Genomic DNA, 15,082 nt, shown 5'->3' on the forward strand with positions numbered 1-15,082 from the left:
ACACCTTGTAGAGTCAACATGGACCAGCATCCCTGTGGAACGCTTTCAGACACCTTGTAGAGTCAACATGGGCCAGCATCCCTGTGGAAGGCTTTCAACACCTTGTAGAGTCAACATGGACCAGCATCCTTGTGGAATGCTTTCAGACACCTTGTAGAGTCAACATGGACCAGCATCCCTGTGGAACGCTTTCAATACCTTGTAGAGTCAACATGGGCCAGCATCCCTGAGGAACGCTTTCAACACCTTGTAGAGTCAACATGGGCCAGCATCCCTGTGGAAGGCTTTCAACACCTTGTAGAGTCAACATGGGCCAGCATCCCTGTGGAACGCTTTCAACACCTTGTAGAGTCAACATGGGGCCAGCATCCCTGTGGAAGGCTTTCAACACCTTGTAGAGTCAACATGGGCCAGCATCCCTGTGGAACGCTTTCAACACCTTGTAGAGTCAACATGGGCCAGCATCCCTGTGGAAGGCTTTCAACACCTTGTAGAGTCAACATGGGGCCAGCATCCCTGTGGAACGCTTTCAACACCTTGTAGAGTCAACATGGGCCAGCATCCCTGTGGAACGCTTTCAACACCTTGTAGAGTCAACATGGGCCAGCATCCCTGTGGAAGGCTTTCAACACCTTGTAGAGTCAACATGGGGCCAGCATCCCTGTGGAACGCTTTCAACACCTTGTAGAGTCAACATGGGCCAGCATCCCTGTGGAACGCTTTCAACACCTTGTAGAGTCAACATGGGCCAGCATCCCTGTGGAAGGCTTTCAACACCTTGTAGAGTCAACATGGGGCCAGCATCCCTGTGGAATGCTTTCAACACCTTGTAGAGTCAACATGGGCCAGCATCCCTGTGGAACGCTTTCAACACCTTGTAGAGTCAACATGGGCCAGCATCCCTGTGGAAGGCTTTCAACACCTTGTAGAGTCAACATGGGGCCAGCATCCCTGTGGAACGCTTTCAACACCTTGTAGAGTCAACATGGGCCAGCATCCCTGTGGAACGCTTTCAACACCTTGTAGAGTCCCTGCCCCGACGAATTGAGGCTGTTCTGAGGGCAAATAGGGGGGTGACACAATATTAGGAAGGTGTTCCTAATGTTTTGTACACTCAGTGTGTACGTCAATGTTTTGTGTTTCAGATGGTTTCTAAGCTTCCACATTGTAACAAGGCTGTCTGTAGTGTGTTTTAACGTGTCTCTGTGTGTGTGTAGAATCCTAAGCTACAACCGTTTGAGGTGCGTACCAGTCAGGGCCTTCGATGGACTCAAGTCTCTACGGTTACTGTGAGTATCCGTGGTATCTATGGAACTAGATGACCTGTCGTTGTGTGTCTGTATGTCGCCATGGTAACCTGTTGTTGTGTGTCTGTAGGTGTCTATGGTAACCTGTTGTTGTGTGTCTGTAGGTCCCCATGGTAACCTGTTGTTGTGTGTCTGTAGGTCCCCATAGTAACCTGTTGTTGCGTGTCTGTAGGTCCCCATGGTAACCTGTTGTTGCGTGTCTGTAGGTCCCCATGGTAACCTGTTGTTGTGTGTCTGTAGGTGTCTACGGTAACCTGTTGTTGTGTGTCTGTAGGTCCCCATGGTAACCTGTTGTTGTGTGTCTGTAGGTGTCTACGGTAACCTGTTGTTGCGTGTCTGTAGGTCCCCATGGTAACCTGTTGTTGTGTGTCTGTAGGTCCCCATGGTAACCTGTTGTTGCGTGTCTGTAGGTCCCCATGGTAACCTGTTGTTGTGTGTCAGTCGGTGTCTACGGTAACCTGTTGTTGTGTGTCTGTAGGTCCCCATGGTAACCTGTTGTTGTGTCTGTAGGTGTCTACGGTAACCTGTTGTTGCGTGTCTGTAGGTCCCCATGGTAACCTGCTGTTGTGCGTCTGTAGGTCCCCATGGTAACCTGTTGTTGTGTGTCTGTAGGTCCCCATGGTAACCTGTTGTTGTGTGTCTGTAGGTCCCCATGGTAACCTGTTGTTGCGTGTCTGTAGGTGTCTACGGTAACCTGTTGTTGCGTGTCTGTAAGGTCCCCATGGTAACCTGTTGTTGTGTGTCTGTAGGTCCCCATGGTAACCTGTTGTTGCGTGTCTGTAGGTGTCTACGGTAACCTGTTGTTGCGTGTCTGTAGGTCCCCATAGTAACCTGTTGTTGTGTGTCTGTAGCTCTCTCCATGGAAACGACATATCTGTGATACCGGAGGGAGCTTTCAAAGACCTGGCCTCGCTCTCTCACCTGTGAGTAACACAAACGCATGCACACACCACTCATTGTTGTCTATACAACAACGACAAGCCACCTGGGTCTGATCACTTGGATGGAAAATTACTGATAATTAGTCATAATTAATTAGGATAATATAGCAGACGATATTGCCACTCCTATTGGCCAACTGTTCAACCTAAGGGTGTTATGGCTTTACACCCCCTGCTATAATGTGGATAAAGAGTTACCTGTCTGACACACAGAGGGTGTTATTTAATGGAAGCCTCTCCAACATAATTCAGGAAGAATCAGGCATTCCCCAGGGCAGCAGTCTAGGCCCCTTACTTTTTTCAATCTTTACTAACACGGGGCGGCAGCGTAGCCTAGTGGTTGGACTAGTAACTGAAAGGTTGCAAGATCGAATCCCCGCGCTGACAAGGTACAAATATGTCGTTCTGCCTCTGAACAAGGCAGTTAACCCACTGTTCCTAGGCCGTCATTTAAAATAAGAATTTGTTCATAACCGACTTGCCTAGTTAAATAAATAAAAGATAATGAATTGCCACTGGCTTTGAGTAAGGCCAGAGTGTCTATGTATGTGGATGACTTAACATATACTATACACGTCAGCTACTACAGTGACTGGAATGGCTACAACACTCAACAAAGAGCTGCAGGTAGTTTCAGAGTGGGTGGCAAGAAATAAGTTAGTCCTAACTATTTAAATAAATACATATTATATAATAAATAATTATATTCAATATTTCAAAAACAAAAGGCATTGTAAAAACATTTCACAGAAAGGTTGAAAATATTATTTTTTTAAAGAAAAAAAAAGAGTTCTTAACAGGGTGTGTTTTTTTTACCCTCGCAGGTGTCGTCTCCTTCAGACATGAGCTCGTCGTCAGAGTTGAGCACGTTAACCAGCATCTCTGTCACCTGTTGTAATCGGCGGATGTGACAAATTACATTTCATTTGGGGCAAATCATTCACTGAACCCTAAAACTCAACTAAATATTGTAATGAATTATGTGGAAGTTGAGGTGACTAAACTTCTTGGAGTAACCATGGATTGTAAAACTGTCATGGTCAAAACATATTGATACGACAGTCGCTAAAATGTGGAGAAGTCTGTCTTCTTAACTTCTTAGAGACCCTTCCGGCTCGATCCCTTCCCGCTCGATCCCTTCCCTAGTGGTCCTTCTGTAGCTCAGTTGGTAGAGCATGGCGCTTGTAACGCCAGGGTAGTGGGTTCGATTCCCGGGACCACCCATACGTAGAATGTATGCACACATGACTGTAAGTCGCTTTGGATAAAAGCGTCCGCTAAATGGCATATATTTATTTATTTATATTTTTTATTTGATCCCTTCCCGCTCGATCCCTTCCCTAGTGATCCCTTCCCTAGTGATCCCTTCCCGCTCGATCCCTTCCCTAGTGATCCCTTCCCTAGTGATCCCTTCCCTAGTGATCCCTTCCCTAGTGATCCCTTCCCTAGTGATCCCTTCCCGCTCGATCCCTTCCCGTTCGATCCCTTCCCTAGTGATCCCTTCCCTAGTGATCCCTTCCCTAGTGATCCCTTCCCGCTCGATCCCTTCCCGCTCGATCCCTTCCCGCTCGATCCCTTCCCGCTCGATCCCTTCCCGTTCGATCCCTTCCCTAGTGATCCCTTCCCTAGTGATCCCTTCCCTAGTGATCCCTTCCCTAGTGATCCCTTCCCGCTCGATCCCTTCCCGCTCGATCCCTTCCCGCTCGATCCCTTCCCGCTCGATCCCTTCCCTAGTGATCCCTTCCCTAGTGATCCCTTCCCTAGTGATCCCTTCCCTAGTGATCCCTTCCCGCTCGATCCCTTCCCTAGTGATCCCTTCCCTAGTGATCCCTTCCCTAGTGATCCCTTCCCTAGTGATCCCTTCCCGCTCGATCCCTTCCCGCTCGATCCCTTCCCTAGTGATCCCTTCCCTAGTGATCCCTTCCCTAGTGATCCCTTCCCTAGTGATCCCTTCCCTAGTGATCCCTTCCCGCTCGATCCCTTCCCTAGTGATCCCTTCCCTAGTGATCCCTTCCCTAGTGATCCCTTCCCTAGTGATCCCTTCCCGCTCGATCCCTTCCCTAGTGATCCCTTCCTTAGTGATCCCTTCCCTAGTGATCCCTTCCCTAGTGATCCCTTCCCTAGTGATCCCTTCCCTAGTGATCCCTTCCCGCTCGATCCCTTCCCGCTCGATCCCTTCCCGCTCGATCCCTTCCCGTTCGATCCCTTCCCTAGTGATCCCTTCCCGTTCGATCCCTTCCCTAGTGATCCCTTCCCGTTCGATCCCTTCCCTAGTGATCCCTTCCCTAGTGATCCTTTCCCGTTCGATCCCTTCCCTAGTGATCCCTTCCCGTTCGATCCCTTCCCTAGTGATCCCTTCCCTAGTGATCCCTTCCCGTTCGATCCCTTCCCGCTCGATCCCTTCCCTAGTGATCTCTTCCCTAGTGATCCCTTCCCGCTCGATCCCTTCCCTAGTGATCCCTTCCCGCTCGATCCCTTCCCTAGTGATCCCTTCCCTAGTGATCCCTTCCCGCTCGAATCCCGTTAACGGGATTGATTTGACAACATTCAAGTGAAATTGCAGTTCCCCCAAATTCAAAAACAGAAATACTCATTATAAAAATTAATAAAACATACATGTGTTATACATCAAAATTAAGATTAACATTTTGTTAATCCAGCCGCTATGTCAGATTTCCAAAAGGCTTTACGGCGAAAGCAGACCAAGCGATTATCTGAGGACAGCGCCCCCGCATACAATCACATGAAAATCAGATTTCAACCAGGCAGGTATGCGACAAAAGTCAGAAATAGAGATAAATGCCTTACCTTTGAAGATCTTCTTCTGTTGGCACTCTAAAATGTCCCAGAAACATCACAAATGGTCGTTTTGTTCGATAATGTCCTTCTTTATATCCCCAAAATGTCAATTTATTTGGTGCGTTTCATTCAGAAATACACCGGTCCTGACATGACTACAAAGGATCTAAATAAGTTACATGTAAACTTGGCTTGACACTCTCAAAGAACAGACCTACTTCCTCATTTCTCAAAAAGAAAAACATCAACCAATTTCTAAAGACTGTTGACATCTAGTGGAAGCAATAGGAACTGCAACCAGGTTCCTATTAAATAGAAAACGAAAAGGAACACACAGTGACCTCATTCCTTTTCCCCTGGATGGTTTGTCCTCGGGTTTTCGCCTGCCAAAAAAGTTCTGTAATACTCACAGCCATTATATTAACAGTTTTAGAAACTTTCGAGTGTTTTCTATCCAAATATATGCATATCTGAGTAGCAGGCAGTTTACTTTGGGCATGCTTTTCATCCGGACTTGAAAATACTGCCCCCTACCCCAAAGAGGTTTTAACAACACTATCAACAAGGCAGGTCCTACCGACTCTAGTTTTGTCGCACCTGTTCAGTCGTGTGGTGCTACAAAGGACTTAGGAAAATTGCAATTTGGCTCAGAACAGGGCAGCACGGCTGGCTCAGAACAGGGCAGCACGGCTGGCTCAGAACAGGGCAGCACGGCTGGCTCATAACAGGGCAGCACGGCTGGCTCAGAACAGGGCAGCACGGCTGGCTCAGAACAGGGCAGCACGGCTGGCTCAGAACAGGGCAGCACGGCTGGCTCAGAACAGGGCAGCACGGCTGGCTCAGAACAGGGCAGCACGGCTGGCTCAGAACAGGGCAGCACGGCTGGCTCAGAACAGGGCAGCACGGCTGGCCCTTGGATACACACAGAGAGCTAATATCAATAATATGCATATGGCACAAAGTGGAGCACCGTGCTGCCTGTTTGAACTACTGGCACACAGCTCAGACATCCATGCGTACCCCACAAGACATGTCACCAGAGGTCTCTTCACAGTCCCCAAGTCCAGAACAGACTATGGGAGGTGCACACGAGGGATCCATAGTAAATACTAAAATTAATACACACACTGAATGGAATGTATCACAATTGTTAAGTGTGTGTGTGTGTGTGCGTGTGCGTGTGCGTGTGCGTGTGCGTGTGTGTGTGTGTGTGTGTGTGTGTGTGTGTGTGTGTGTGTGTGTGTGTGTGTGTGTGTGTGTGTGTGTGTGTGTGTGTGTGTGTGTGTGTGTGTGTGTGTGCAGGGCTCTGGGGGCCAACCCCCTATACTGTGACTGTAGGATGCAGTGGCTGTCTGACTGGGTGCAGAGTGGGTACAGGGAACCGGGTATCGCCCGCTGTGCCGGTCCAGGAGACATGACAGACAAACTACTGCTGACCACACCGTCCAAGAAGTTCACCTGCACAGGTAACACACACCTTACACACACACACACCTTACACACACACACACCTTATACACACGCATCTTATATACACACACACACCTTACACACACACACACCTTATACACACGCACACCTTATACACACACACACCTTATACACACACACACCTTATACACACACACACCTTATACACACACACACCTTATACACACACACCTTATACACACACACACCTTATACACACGCACACCTTATACACACACACACCTTACACACACACACACCTTATACACACGCATCTTATATACACACACACACACCTTATACACACGCACACCTTATACACACACACACCTTATACACACACACCTTATACACACACACACCTTATACACACACATCTTATATACACACACACACCTTATACACACACACACCTTATACACACACACACCTTATACACACACACACCTTATACACACACACACACACACAGACGAACACACACACACACTTACAAACACACCCTCACACACACTCACACACACTTGCGGAGTGCTCTTAAAGGAAACCACCAGTTGCCATACATATTGTTGTCCACCAACTAGTGGACTAAAAATTCACACAGTCTATAAAGTTCATTATTAAATCATTAACAGTCTATAAAGTTCATTATTAAAACAATAACAGTCTATAAAGTTAATCATTAACAGTCTATAAAGTTCATTATTAAAACAATAACAGTCTATAAAGTTAATCATTAACAGTCTATAAAGTTCATTATTAAATCGTTAACCTTCTATAAAGTTCATTATTAAAACATTAACAGTCTATAAAGTTAATTATTAAATCATTAACAGTCTCTAAAGTTAATTATTAAAAACATGAAGTCTCTAAAGTTAATTATTAAAACAATAACAGTCTATAAAGTTCATTATTAAAACAATAACAGTCTATAAAGTTCATTATTAAAACAATAACAGTCTATAAAGTTCATTATTAAGACATTAACAGTCTATAAAGTTCATTATTAAATCATTAACAGTCTATAAAGTTCATTATTAAATCATTAACAGTCTATAAAGTTCATTATTAAAACAATAACAGTCTATAAAGTTCACTATTAAAAACATTAACAGTCTATAAAGTTCATTATTAAATCATTAACAGTCTATAAAGTTCATTATTAAAAACATGAAGTCTATTAAGTTCATTATTAAAACATTAACAGTCTATAAAGTTCATTATTAAATTGTTAACAGTCTATAAAGTTCATTATTAAAAACATGAAGTCTATAAAGTTCATTATTAAAAACATGAAGTCTATAAAGTTCATTATTAAATCGTTAACAGTCTATAAAGTTCATTATTAAAAACATGAAGTCTATAAAGTTCATTATTAAATCATTAACAGTCTATAAAGTTCATTATTAAATCATTAACAGTCTATAAAGTTTATTATTAACCATCTATAAAGTTCATTATTAAAACAATAACAGTCTATAAAGTTCATTATTAAAACATTAACAGTCTATAAAGTTCATTATTAAAACATTAACAGTCTATAAAGTTTATTATTAACCATCTATAAAGTTCATTATTAAAACAATAACAGTCTATAAAGTTCATTATTAAAACATTAACAGTCTATAAAGTTCATTATTAAAACAATAACAGTCTATAAAGTTCATTATTAAAACAATAACAGTCTATAAAGTTCATTATTAAATCGTTAACAGTCTATAAAGTTAATTATTAAAACATTAACAGTCTATAAAGTTCATTATTAAAACAATAACAGTCTATAAAGTTCACTATTAAATCGTTAACAGTCTATAAAGTTCATTATTGAATCTTTAACAGTCTATAAAGTTCATTATTAAAAACATGAAGTCTATAAAGTTCATTATTAAATCATTAACAGTCTATAAAGTTCATTATTAAATCATTAACAGTCTATAAAGTTTATTATTAACCATCTATAAAGTTCATTATTAAAACAATAACAGTCTATAAAGTTCATTATTAAAACATTAACAGTCTATAAAGTTCATTATTAAAACAATAACAGTCTATAAAGTTCATTATTAAAACATTAACATTCTATAAAGTTCATTATTAAAACAATAACAGTCTATAAAGTTCACTATTAAATCGTTAACAGTCTATAATGTTCATTATTAAATCGTTAACAGTCTATAAAGTTCATTATTAAATCGTTAACAGTCTATAAAGTTTATTATTCAAAACATTCAAAACGTCTCGTCCTTTTTATTAACATATGCGTAATATCTTCCTGGTTTGATTGACGACATTGTAGACGTCCCCGGGCCTTGTGGTCTTCTCGTGCCAGGTAAAGTAGCCAATCACATCCGAGTACTACCCCCTTGGTTCCGCCTCCCCAAGTCCCTTCAGCCAATCCCAGCCCAGTGCCTGATCCCTGACCTCTGACCTCTGACCTGAATGCTCCTCTCTCTCCTCTGTCAGTCCCAGTGTGTAGACCTCCATACTGTTATGAACCAATCAGCCTCAAGTGTGCAGAATAGGGCTCTGGTCTATAGTAGTGCACTATATAGGGAATAGGGCTCTGGTCTATAGTAGTACCACTATATAGGGAATAGGGCTCTGGTCTATAGTAGTGCACTATATAGGGAATAGGGCTCTGGTCTATAGTAGTACACTATATAGGGTATAGGGCTCTGGTCTATAGTAGTACCACTATATAGGGAATAGGGTCTATAGTAGTACCACTATATAGGGAATAGGGCTCTGGTCTATAGTAGTACCACTATATAGGGAATAGGGCTCTGGTCTATAGTAGTACCACTATATAGGGTATAGGGCTCTGGTCTATAGTAGTGCACTATATTGTTGTACTGTATGTATGTAGGTATGTACAGTATATATTTGTGTTGTACTGTGTGTGGAGGGGGGGCTGTGTACAGTATATATTTGTGTTGTACTTTATGTATGTAGGTATGTACAGTATATATTTGTGTTGTACTTTATGTATGTAGGTATGTATAGGATATATTTGTGTTGTACTGTATGTATGTAGGTATGTACAGTATATATTTGTGTTTTACTGTGTGTGGAGGGGGGGCTGTGTACAGTATATATTTGTGTTGTACTGTGTGTGATCCCTGGGGGGGGCTGAGTAAAGTATATTTTTGTTTGTACTGTGTGTGGAGGGAGGGCTGTGTACAGTATATATTTGTGTTGTACTGTGTGTGTGGATGGGGGGGCTGTGTACAGTATATATTTGTGTTGTACTGTGTGTGTAGAGGGGGCTGTGTACAGTATGTATTTGTGTTGTACTGTGTGTGGAGGGGGGCTGTGTACAGTATATATTTGTGTTGTACTGTGTGTGGAGGGGGCTGTGTACAGTATATATTTGTGTTGTACTGTGTGTGGAGGGGGCTGTGAACAGTATGTTGTACTGTGTGTGGAGGGGGGCTGTGTACAGTATATATTTGTGTTGTACTGTGTGTGGAGGGGGGCTGTGTACAGTATATTTGTGTTGTACTGTGTGTGGAGGGGGGCTGTGTACAGTATATATTTGTGTTGTACTGTGTGTGGAGGGGGGCTGTGTACAGTATGTATTTGGTTTGTACTGTGTGTGTGGGGGGGGCTGTGTACAGTATATATTTGGTTTGTACTGTGTGTGGATGGGGGGCTGTGTACAGTATATATTTGGTTTGTACTGTGTGTGGGGGGGGCTGTGTACAGTATATATTTGTTTGTACTGTGTGTGGAGGGGGGCTGTGTACAGTATATATTTGTGTTGTACTGTGTGTGGAGGGGGGGCTGTGTACAGTATATATTTGTGTTGTACTGTGTGTGGAGGGGGGGCTGTGTACAGTGTGTTGTACTGTGTGTGGAGGGGGGCTGTGTACAGTGTGTTGTACTGTGTGTGGAGGGGGGCTGTGTACAGTATATATTTGTGTTGTACTGTGTGTGGGGGGGGCTGTATACAGTGTGTTGTACTGTGTGTGGAGGGGGGCTGTGTACAGTATGTTGTACTGTGTGTGGAGGGGGGCTGTGTACAGTATATATTTGTGTTGTACTGTGTGTGGAGGGGGGGCTGTGTACAGTGTGTTGTACTGTGTGTGGAGGGGGGGCTGTGTACAGTATATATTTGTGTTGTACTGTGTGTGGAGGGGGGGCTGTATATATATTTTTCAGTTTGGAATCTATTTCTGTTCTGTGTCTCAATGCAGGTCCTCTAGATGTGGGTATCCAGGCGAAGTGTGATCCGTGTCTCTCCAACCCCTGTCACAACGACGGTACCTGCTCCAACCACCCCGTCACCTTCTATCGCTGTAGCTGCCCCTACGGATTCAAGGTACTGACCCTGACCTCTGACCTCTAACCTTTGACCCTGTCACCTTCTACCGCTGTAGCTGCCCCTACGGATTCAAGGTACTGACCCTGACCTTTAACCTCTGACCCTGTCACCTTCTACCGCTGTAGCTGCCCCTACGGATTCAAGGTACTGACCCTGACCTCTGACCTCTAACCTCTGACCCTGTCACCTTCTACCGCTGTAGCTGCCCCTACGGATTCAAGGTACTGACCCTGACCTCTGACCTCTAACCTCTGACCCTGTCACCTTCTACCGCTGTAGCTGCCCCTACGGATTCAAGGTACTGACCCTGACCTCTGACCTCTAACCTCTGACCCTGTCACCTTCTACCGCTGTAGCTGCCCATACGGATTCAAGGTACTGACCCTGACCTCTGACCTCTAACCTCTGACCCTGTCACCTTCTACCGCTGTTGCTAACCCTACGGATTCAAGGTACTGACCATGACCTCTGACCTCCAACCCTCGACCCTGACAGACTGTAGCTACCCCTACAGATTCATGGTACTGACCTCTGACCTACAACCCTCGACCCTGACAGACTGTAGCTGCCACCTACAGATTCATGGTACTGACCCTGACCTCTGACCTCCGACCCTCGACTTTCTTGTCTCTGTGATTGGAGAAGACTCTAGGTGTAAGACATCACAGGGTCAAGTAACATAGGAACGTACCACAGTCTGTATCAGTAACCTCTCTCTCTCTCTCCCTTTGTGTGTGTGTGTGTGTGGGTGTGTGTGTGTGTGTGCGTGTGTGCATGTGTGTGTGCGTGTGTGCATGTGCGTGCGTGTGCGTGCGTGTGCGTGCGTGTGCGTGTCGTAGTATTGTGTGAGGTCTGATGTGTGTGTGTGTGTGTGTGTGTGTGTGTGTGTGTGTGTGTGTGTGTGTGTGTGTGTGTGTGTGTGTGTGTGTGTGTGTGTGTGTGTGTGTGTGCAGGGTCAGGACTGTGAGGAACCTCTCCATGCCTGTATCGGTAACCCCTGTCAGAACGCTGGTACCTGCCATCTGAAGTATTAATGTGGAGGTCTGAACTGTCTATAGTATTAATGTAACTACCCCCCCTGTCTATAGTATTAATGTGGAGGTCTGACCCCCCTGTCTATAGTATTAATGTGGAGGTCTGATATACCCCCCCCCTGTCTATAGTATTAATGTGGAGGTCTGATACCCCCCCTGTCTATAGTATTAATGTAGAGGTCTGATACCCCCCTGTCTATAGTATTAATGTGGAGGTCTGATACCCCCCCTGTCCCCCCCTGTCTATAGTATTAATGTAATGTGGAGGTCTGATACCCCCCCCCCTGTCTATAGTATTAATGTGGAGGTCTGATACCCCCCCCCCTGTCTATAGTATTAATGTAGAGGTCTGATACCCCCCTGTCTATAGTATTAATGTGGAGGTCTGATACCCCCCCTGTCTATAGTATTAATGTGGAGGTCTGATACCCCCCCCTGTCTATAGTATTAATGTGGAGGTCTGATAGGTCCCCCCCTGTCTATAGTATTAATGTGGAGGTCTGATACCCCCCCCTGTCTATAGTATTAATGTGGAGGTCTGATACCCCCCTGTCTATAGTATTAATGTGGAGGTCTGATACCCCCCCTGTCCCCCTGTCTATAGTATTAATGTGGAGGTCTGATACCCCCCTGTCTATAGTATTAATGTGGAGGTCTGGTCTGATGTGGAGGTCTGATACCCCCCTGTCTATAGTATTAATGTGGAGGTCTGATACCCCCCTGTCTATAGTATTAATGTGGAGGTCTGATACCCCCCCCTGTCTATAGTATTAATGTGGAGGTCTGATACCCCCCCCTGTCTATAGTATTAATGTGGAGGTCTGATACCCCCCTGTCTATAGTATTAATGTGGAGGTCTGATACCCCCCCCCTGTCTATAGTATTAATAGTATTAATGGAGGTCTGATACCCCCCCCTGTCTATAGTATTAATGTGGAGGTCTGATACCCCCCCCCTGTCTATAGTATTAATGTGGAGGTCTGATAGGTCCCCCCTGTCTATAGTATTAATGTGGAGGTCTGATACCCCCCTGTCTATAGTATTAATGTGGAGGTCTGATACCCCCCCCTGTCTATAGTATTAATGTGGAGGTCTGATACCCCCCTGTCTATAGTATTAATGTGGAGGTCTGATACCCCCCTGTCTATAGTATTAATGTGGAGGTCTGATACCCCCCTGTCTATAGTATTAATGTGGAGGTCTGATACCCCCCCTGTCCCCCCTGTCTATAGTATTAATGTGGAGGTCTGATACCCCCCCTGTCTATAGTATTAATGTGGAGGTCTGATACCCCCCTGTCTATAGTATTAATGTGGAGGTCTGATACCCCCCCTGTCTATAGTATTAATGTGGAGGTCTGATACCCCCCTGTCTATAGTATTAATGTGGAGGTCTGATACCCCCCTGTCTATAGTATTAATGTGGAGGTCTGATACCCCCCTGTCTATAGTATTAATGTGGAGGTCTGATACCCCCCCCTGTCTATAGTATTAATGTGGAGGTCTGATACCCCCCCTGTCTATAGTATTAATGTGGAGGTCTGATACCCCCCTGTCTATAGTATTAATGTGGAGGTCTGATACCCCCCTGTCCCTGTCTATAGTATTAATGTGGAGGTCTGATACCCCCCCTGTCTATAGTATTAATGTGGAGGTCTGATACCCCCCTGTCTATAGTATTAATGTGGAGGTCTGATACCCCCCCTGTCTATAGTATTAATGTGGAGGTCTGATACCCCCCCCCTGTCTATAGTATTAATGTGGAGGTCTGATACCCCCCCCTGTCTATAGTATTAATGTGGAGGTCTGATACCCCCCTGTCTATAGTATTAATGTGGAGGTCTGATACCCCCCCTGTCTATAGTATTAATGTGGAGGTCTGTATTAATGGAGGTCTGATACCCCCCTGTCTATAGTATTAATGTGGAGGTCTGATACCCCCCTGTCTATAGTATTAATGTGGAGGTCTGATACCCCCCTGTCTATAGTATTAATGTGGAGGTCTGATACCCCCCTGTCTATAGTATTAATGTGGAGGTCTGATACCCCCCTGTCTATAGTATTAATGTGGAGGTCTGATACCCCCCCCTGTCTATAGTATTAATGTGGAGGTCTGATACCCCCCCCCTGTCTATAGTATTAATGTGGAGGTCTGATACCCCCCCCCCTGTCTATAGTATTAATGTGGAGGTCTGATACCCCCCCTGTCTATAGTATTAATGTGGAGGTCTGATACCCCCCCTGTCTATAGTATTAATGTGGAGGTCTGATACCCCCTGTCTATAGTATTAATGTGGAGGTCTGATACCCCCCTGTCTATAGTATTAATGTGGAGGTCTGATACCCCCCTGTCCCCCCTGTCTATAGTATTAATGTAGAGGTCTGATACCCCCCCCCCTGTCTATAGTATTAATGTGGAGGTCTGATACCCCCCTGTCTATAGTATTAATTAATAGTATTAATGTGGAGGTCTGATACCCCCCCCTGTCTATAGTATTGGAGGTCTGATACCCCCCCTGTCTATAGTATTAATGTGGAGGTCTGATACCCCCCCCCTGTCTGTCTATAGTATTAATGTGGAGGTCTGATACCCCCCTGTCTATAGTATTAATGTGGAGGTCTGATACCCCCCTGTCTATAGTATTAATGTGGAGGTCCCCCCCCTGTCTATAGTATTAATGTGGAGGTCTGATACCCCCCCTGTCTATAGTATTAATGTGGGTCTGGTCTGATACCCCCCCTGTCTATAGTATTAATGTGGAGGTCTGATACCCCCCTGTCTATAGTATTAATGTGGAGGTCTGATACCCCCCCCTGTCTATAGTATTAATGTGGAGGTCTGATACCCCCCCTGTCTATAGTATTAATGTGGAGGTCTGATACCCCCCCCTGTCTATAGTATTAATGTGGAGGTCTGATACCCCCCCTGTCTATAGTATTAATGTGGAGGTCTGATGGAGGTCTGATACCCCCCTGTCTATAGTATTAATGTGGAGGTCTGATACCCCCCCCCCCCCCTGTCCCCCCTGTCTATAGTATTAATGTGGAGGTCTGATACCCCCCCTGTCTATAGTATTAATGTGGAGGTCTGATACCCCCCTGTCTATAGTATTAATGTGGAGGTCTGATACCCCCCCTGTCTATAGTATTAATGTGGAGGTCTGATACCCCCCCCTGTCTATAGTATTAATGTAGAGGTCTGATACCC

At 44.7% G+C, this 15,082-nt stretch overlaps 1 protein-coding gene across 1 annotated transcript in view; it reads left to right on the plus strand.

The window, feature by feature from the left end:
* LOC124024905 (slit homolog 2 protein-like) overlaps positions 1-11,868 on the plus strand; it is a gene marked incomplete at its 3' end in the record, with an annotated part of 67,275 nt that extends 55,407 nt beyond the window's left edge. Inside the window, 5 exon segments of the mRNA XM_046338638.1 lie at positions 1,218-1,289; positions 2,159-2,230; positions 6,350-6,513; positions 10,714-10,838; positions 11,795-11,868. Coding sequence (XP_046194594.1) covers positions 1,218-1,289; positions 2,159-2,230; positions 6,350-6,513; positions 10,714-10,838; positions 11,795-11,868 — 507 coding nt within the window.
* Between the last annotated feature and the right edge of the window lie 3,214 nt (positions 11,869-15,082).

Source organism: Oncorhynchus gorbuscha, unplaced genomic scaffold (genome assembly GCF_021184085.1).
Source record: "Oncorhynchus gorbuscha isolate QuinsamMale2020 ecotype Even-year unplaced genomic scaffold, OgorEven_v1.0 Un_scaffold_2060, whole genome shotgun sequence".
Lineage (NCBI taxonomy): Eukaryota > Metazoa > Chordata > Actinopteri > Salmoniformes > Salmonidae > Oncorhynchus > Oncorhynchus gorbuscha.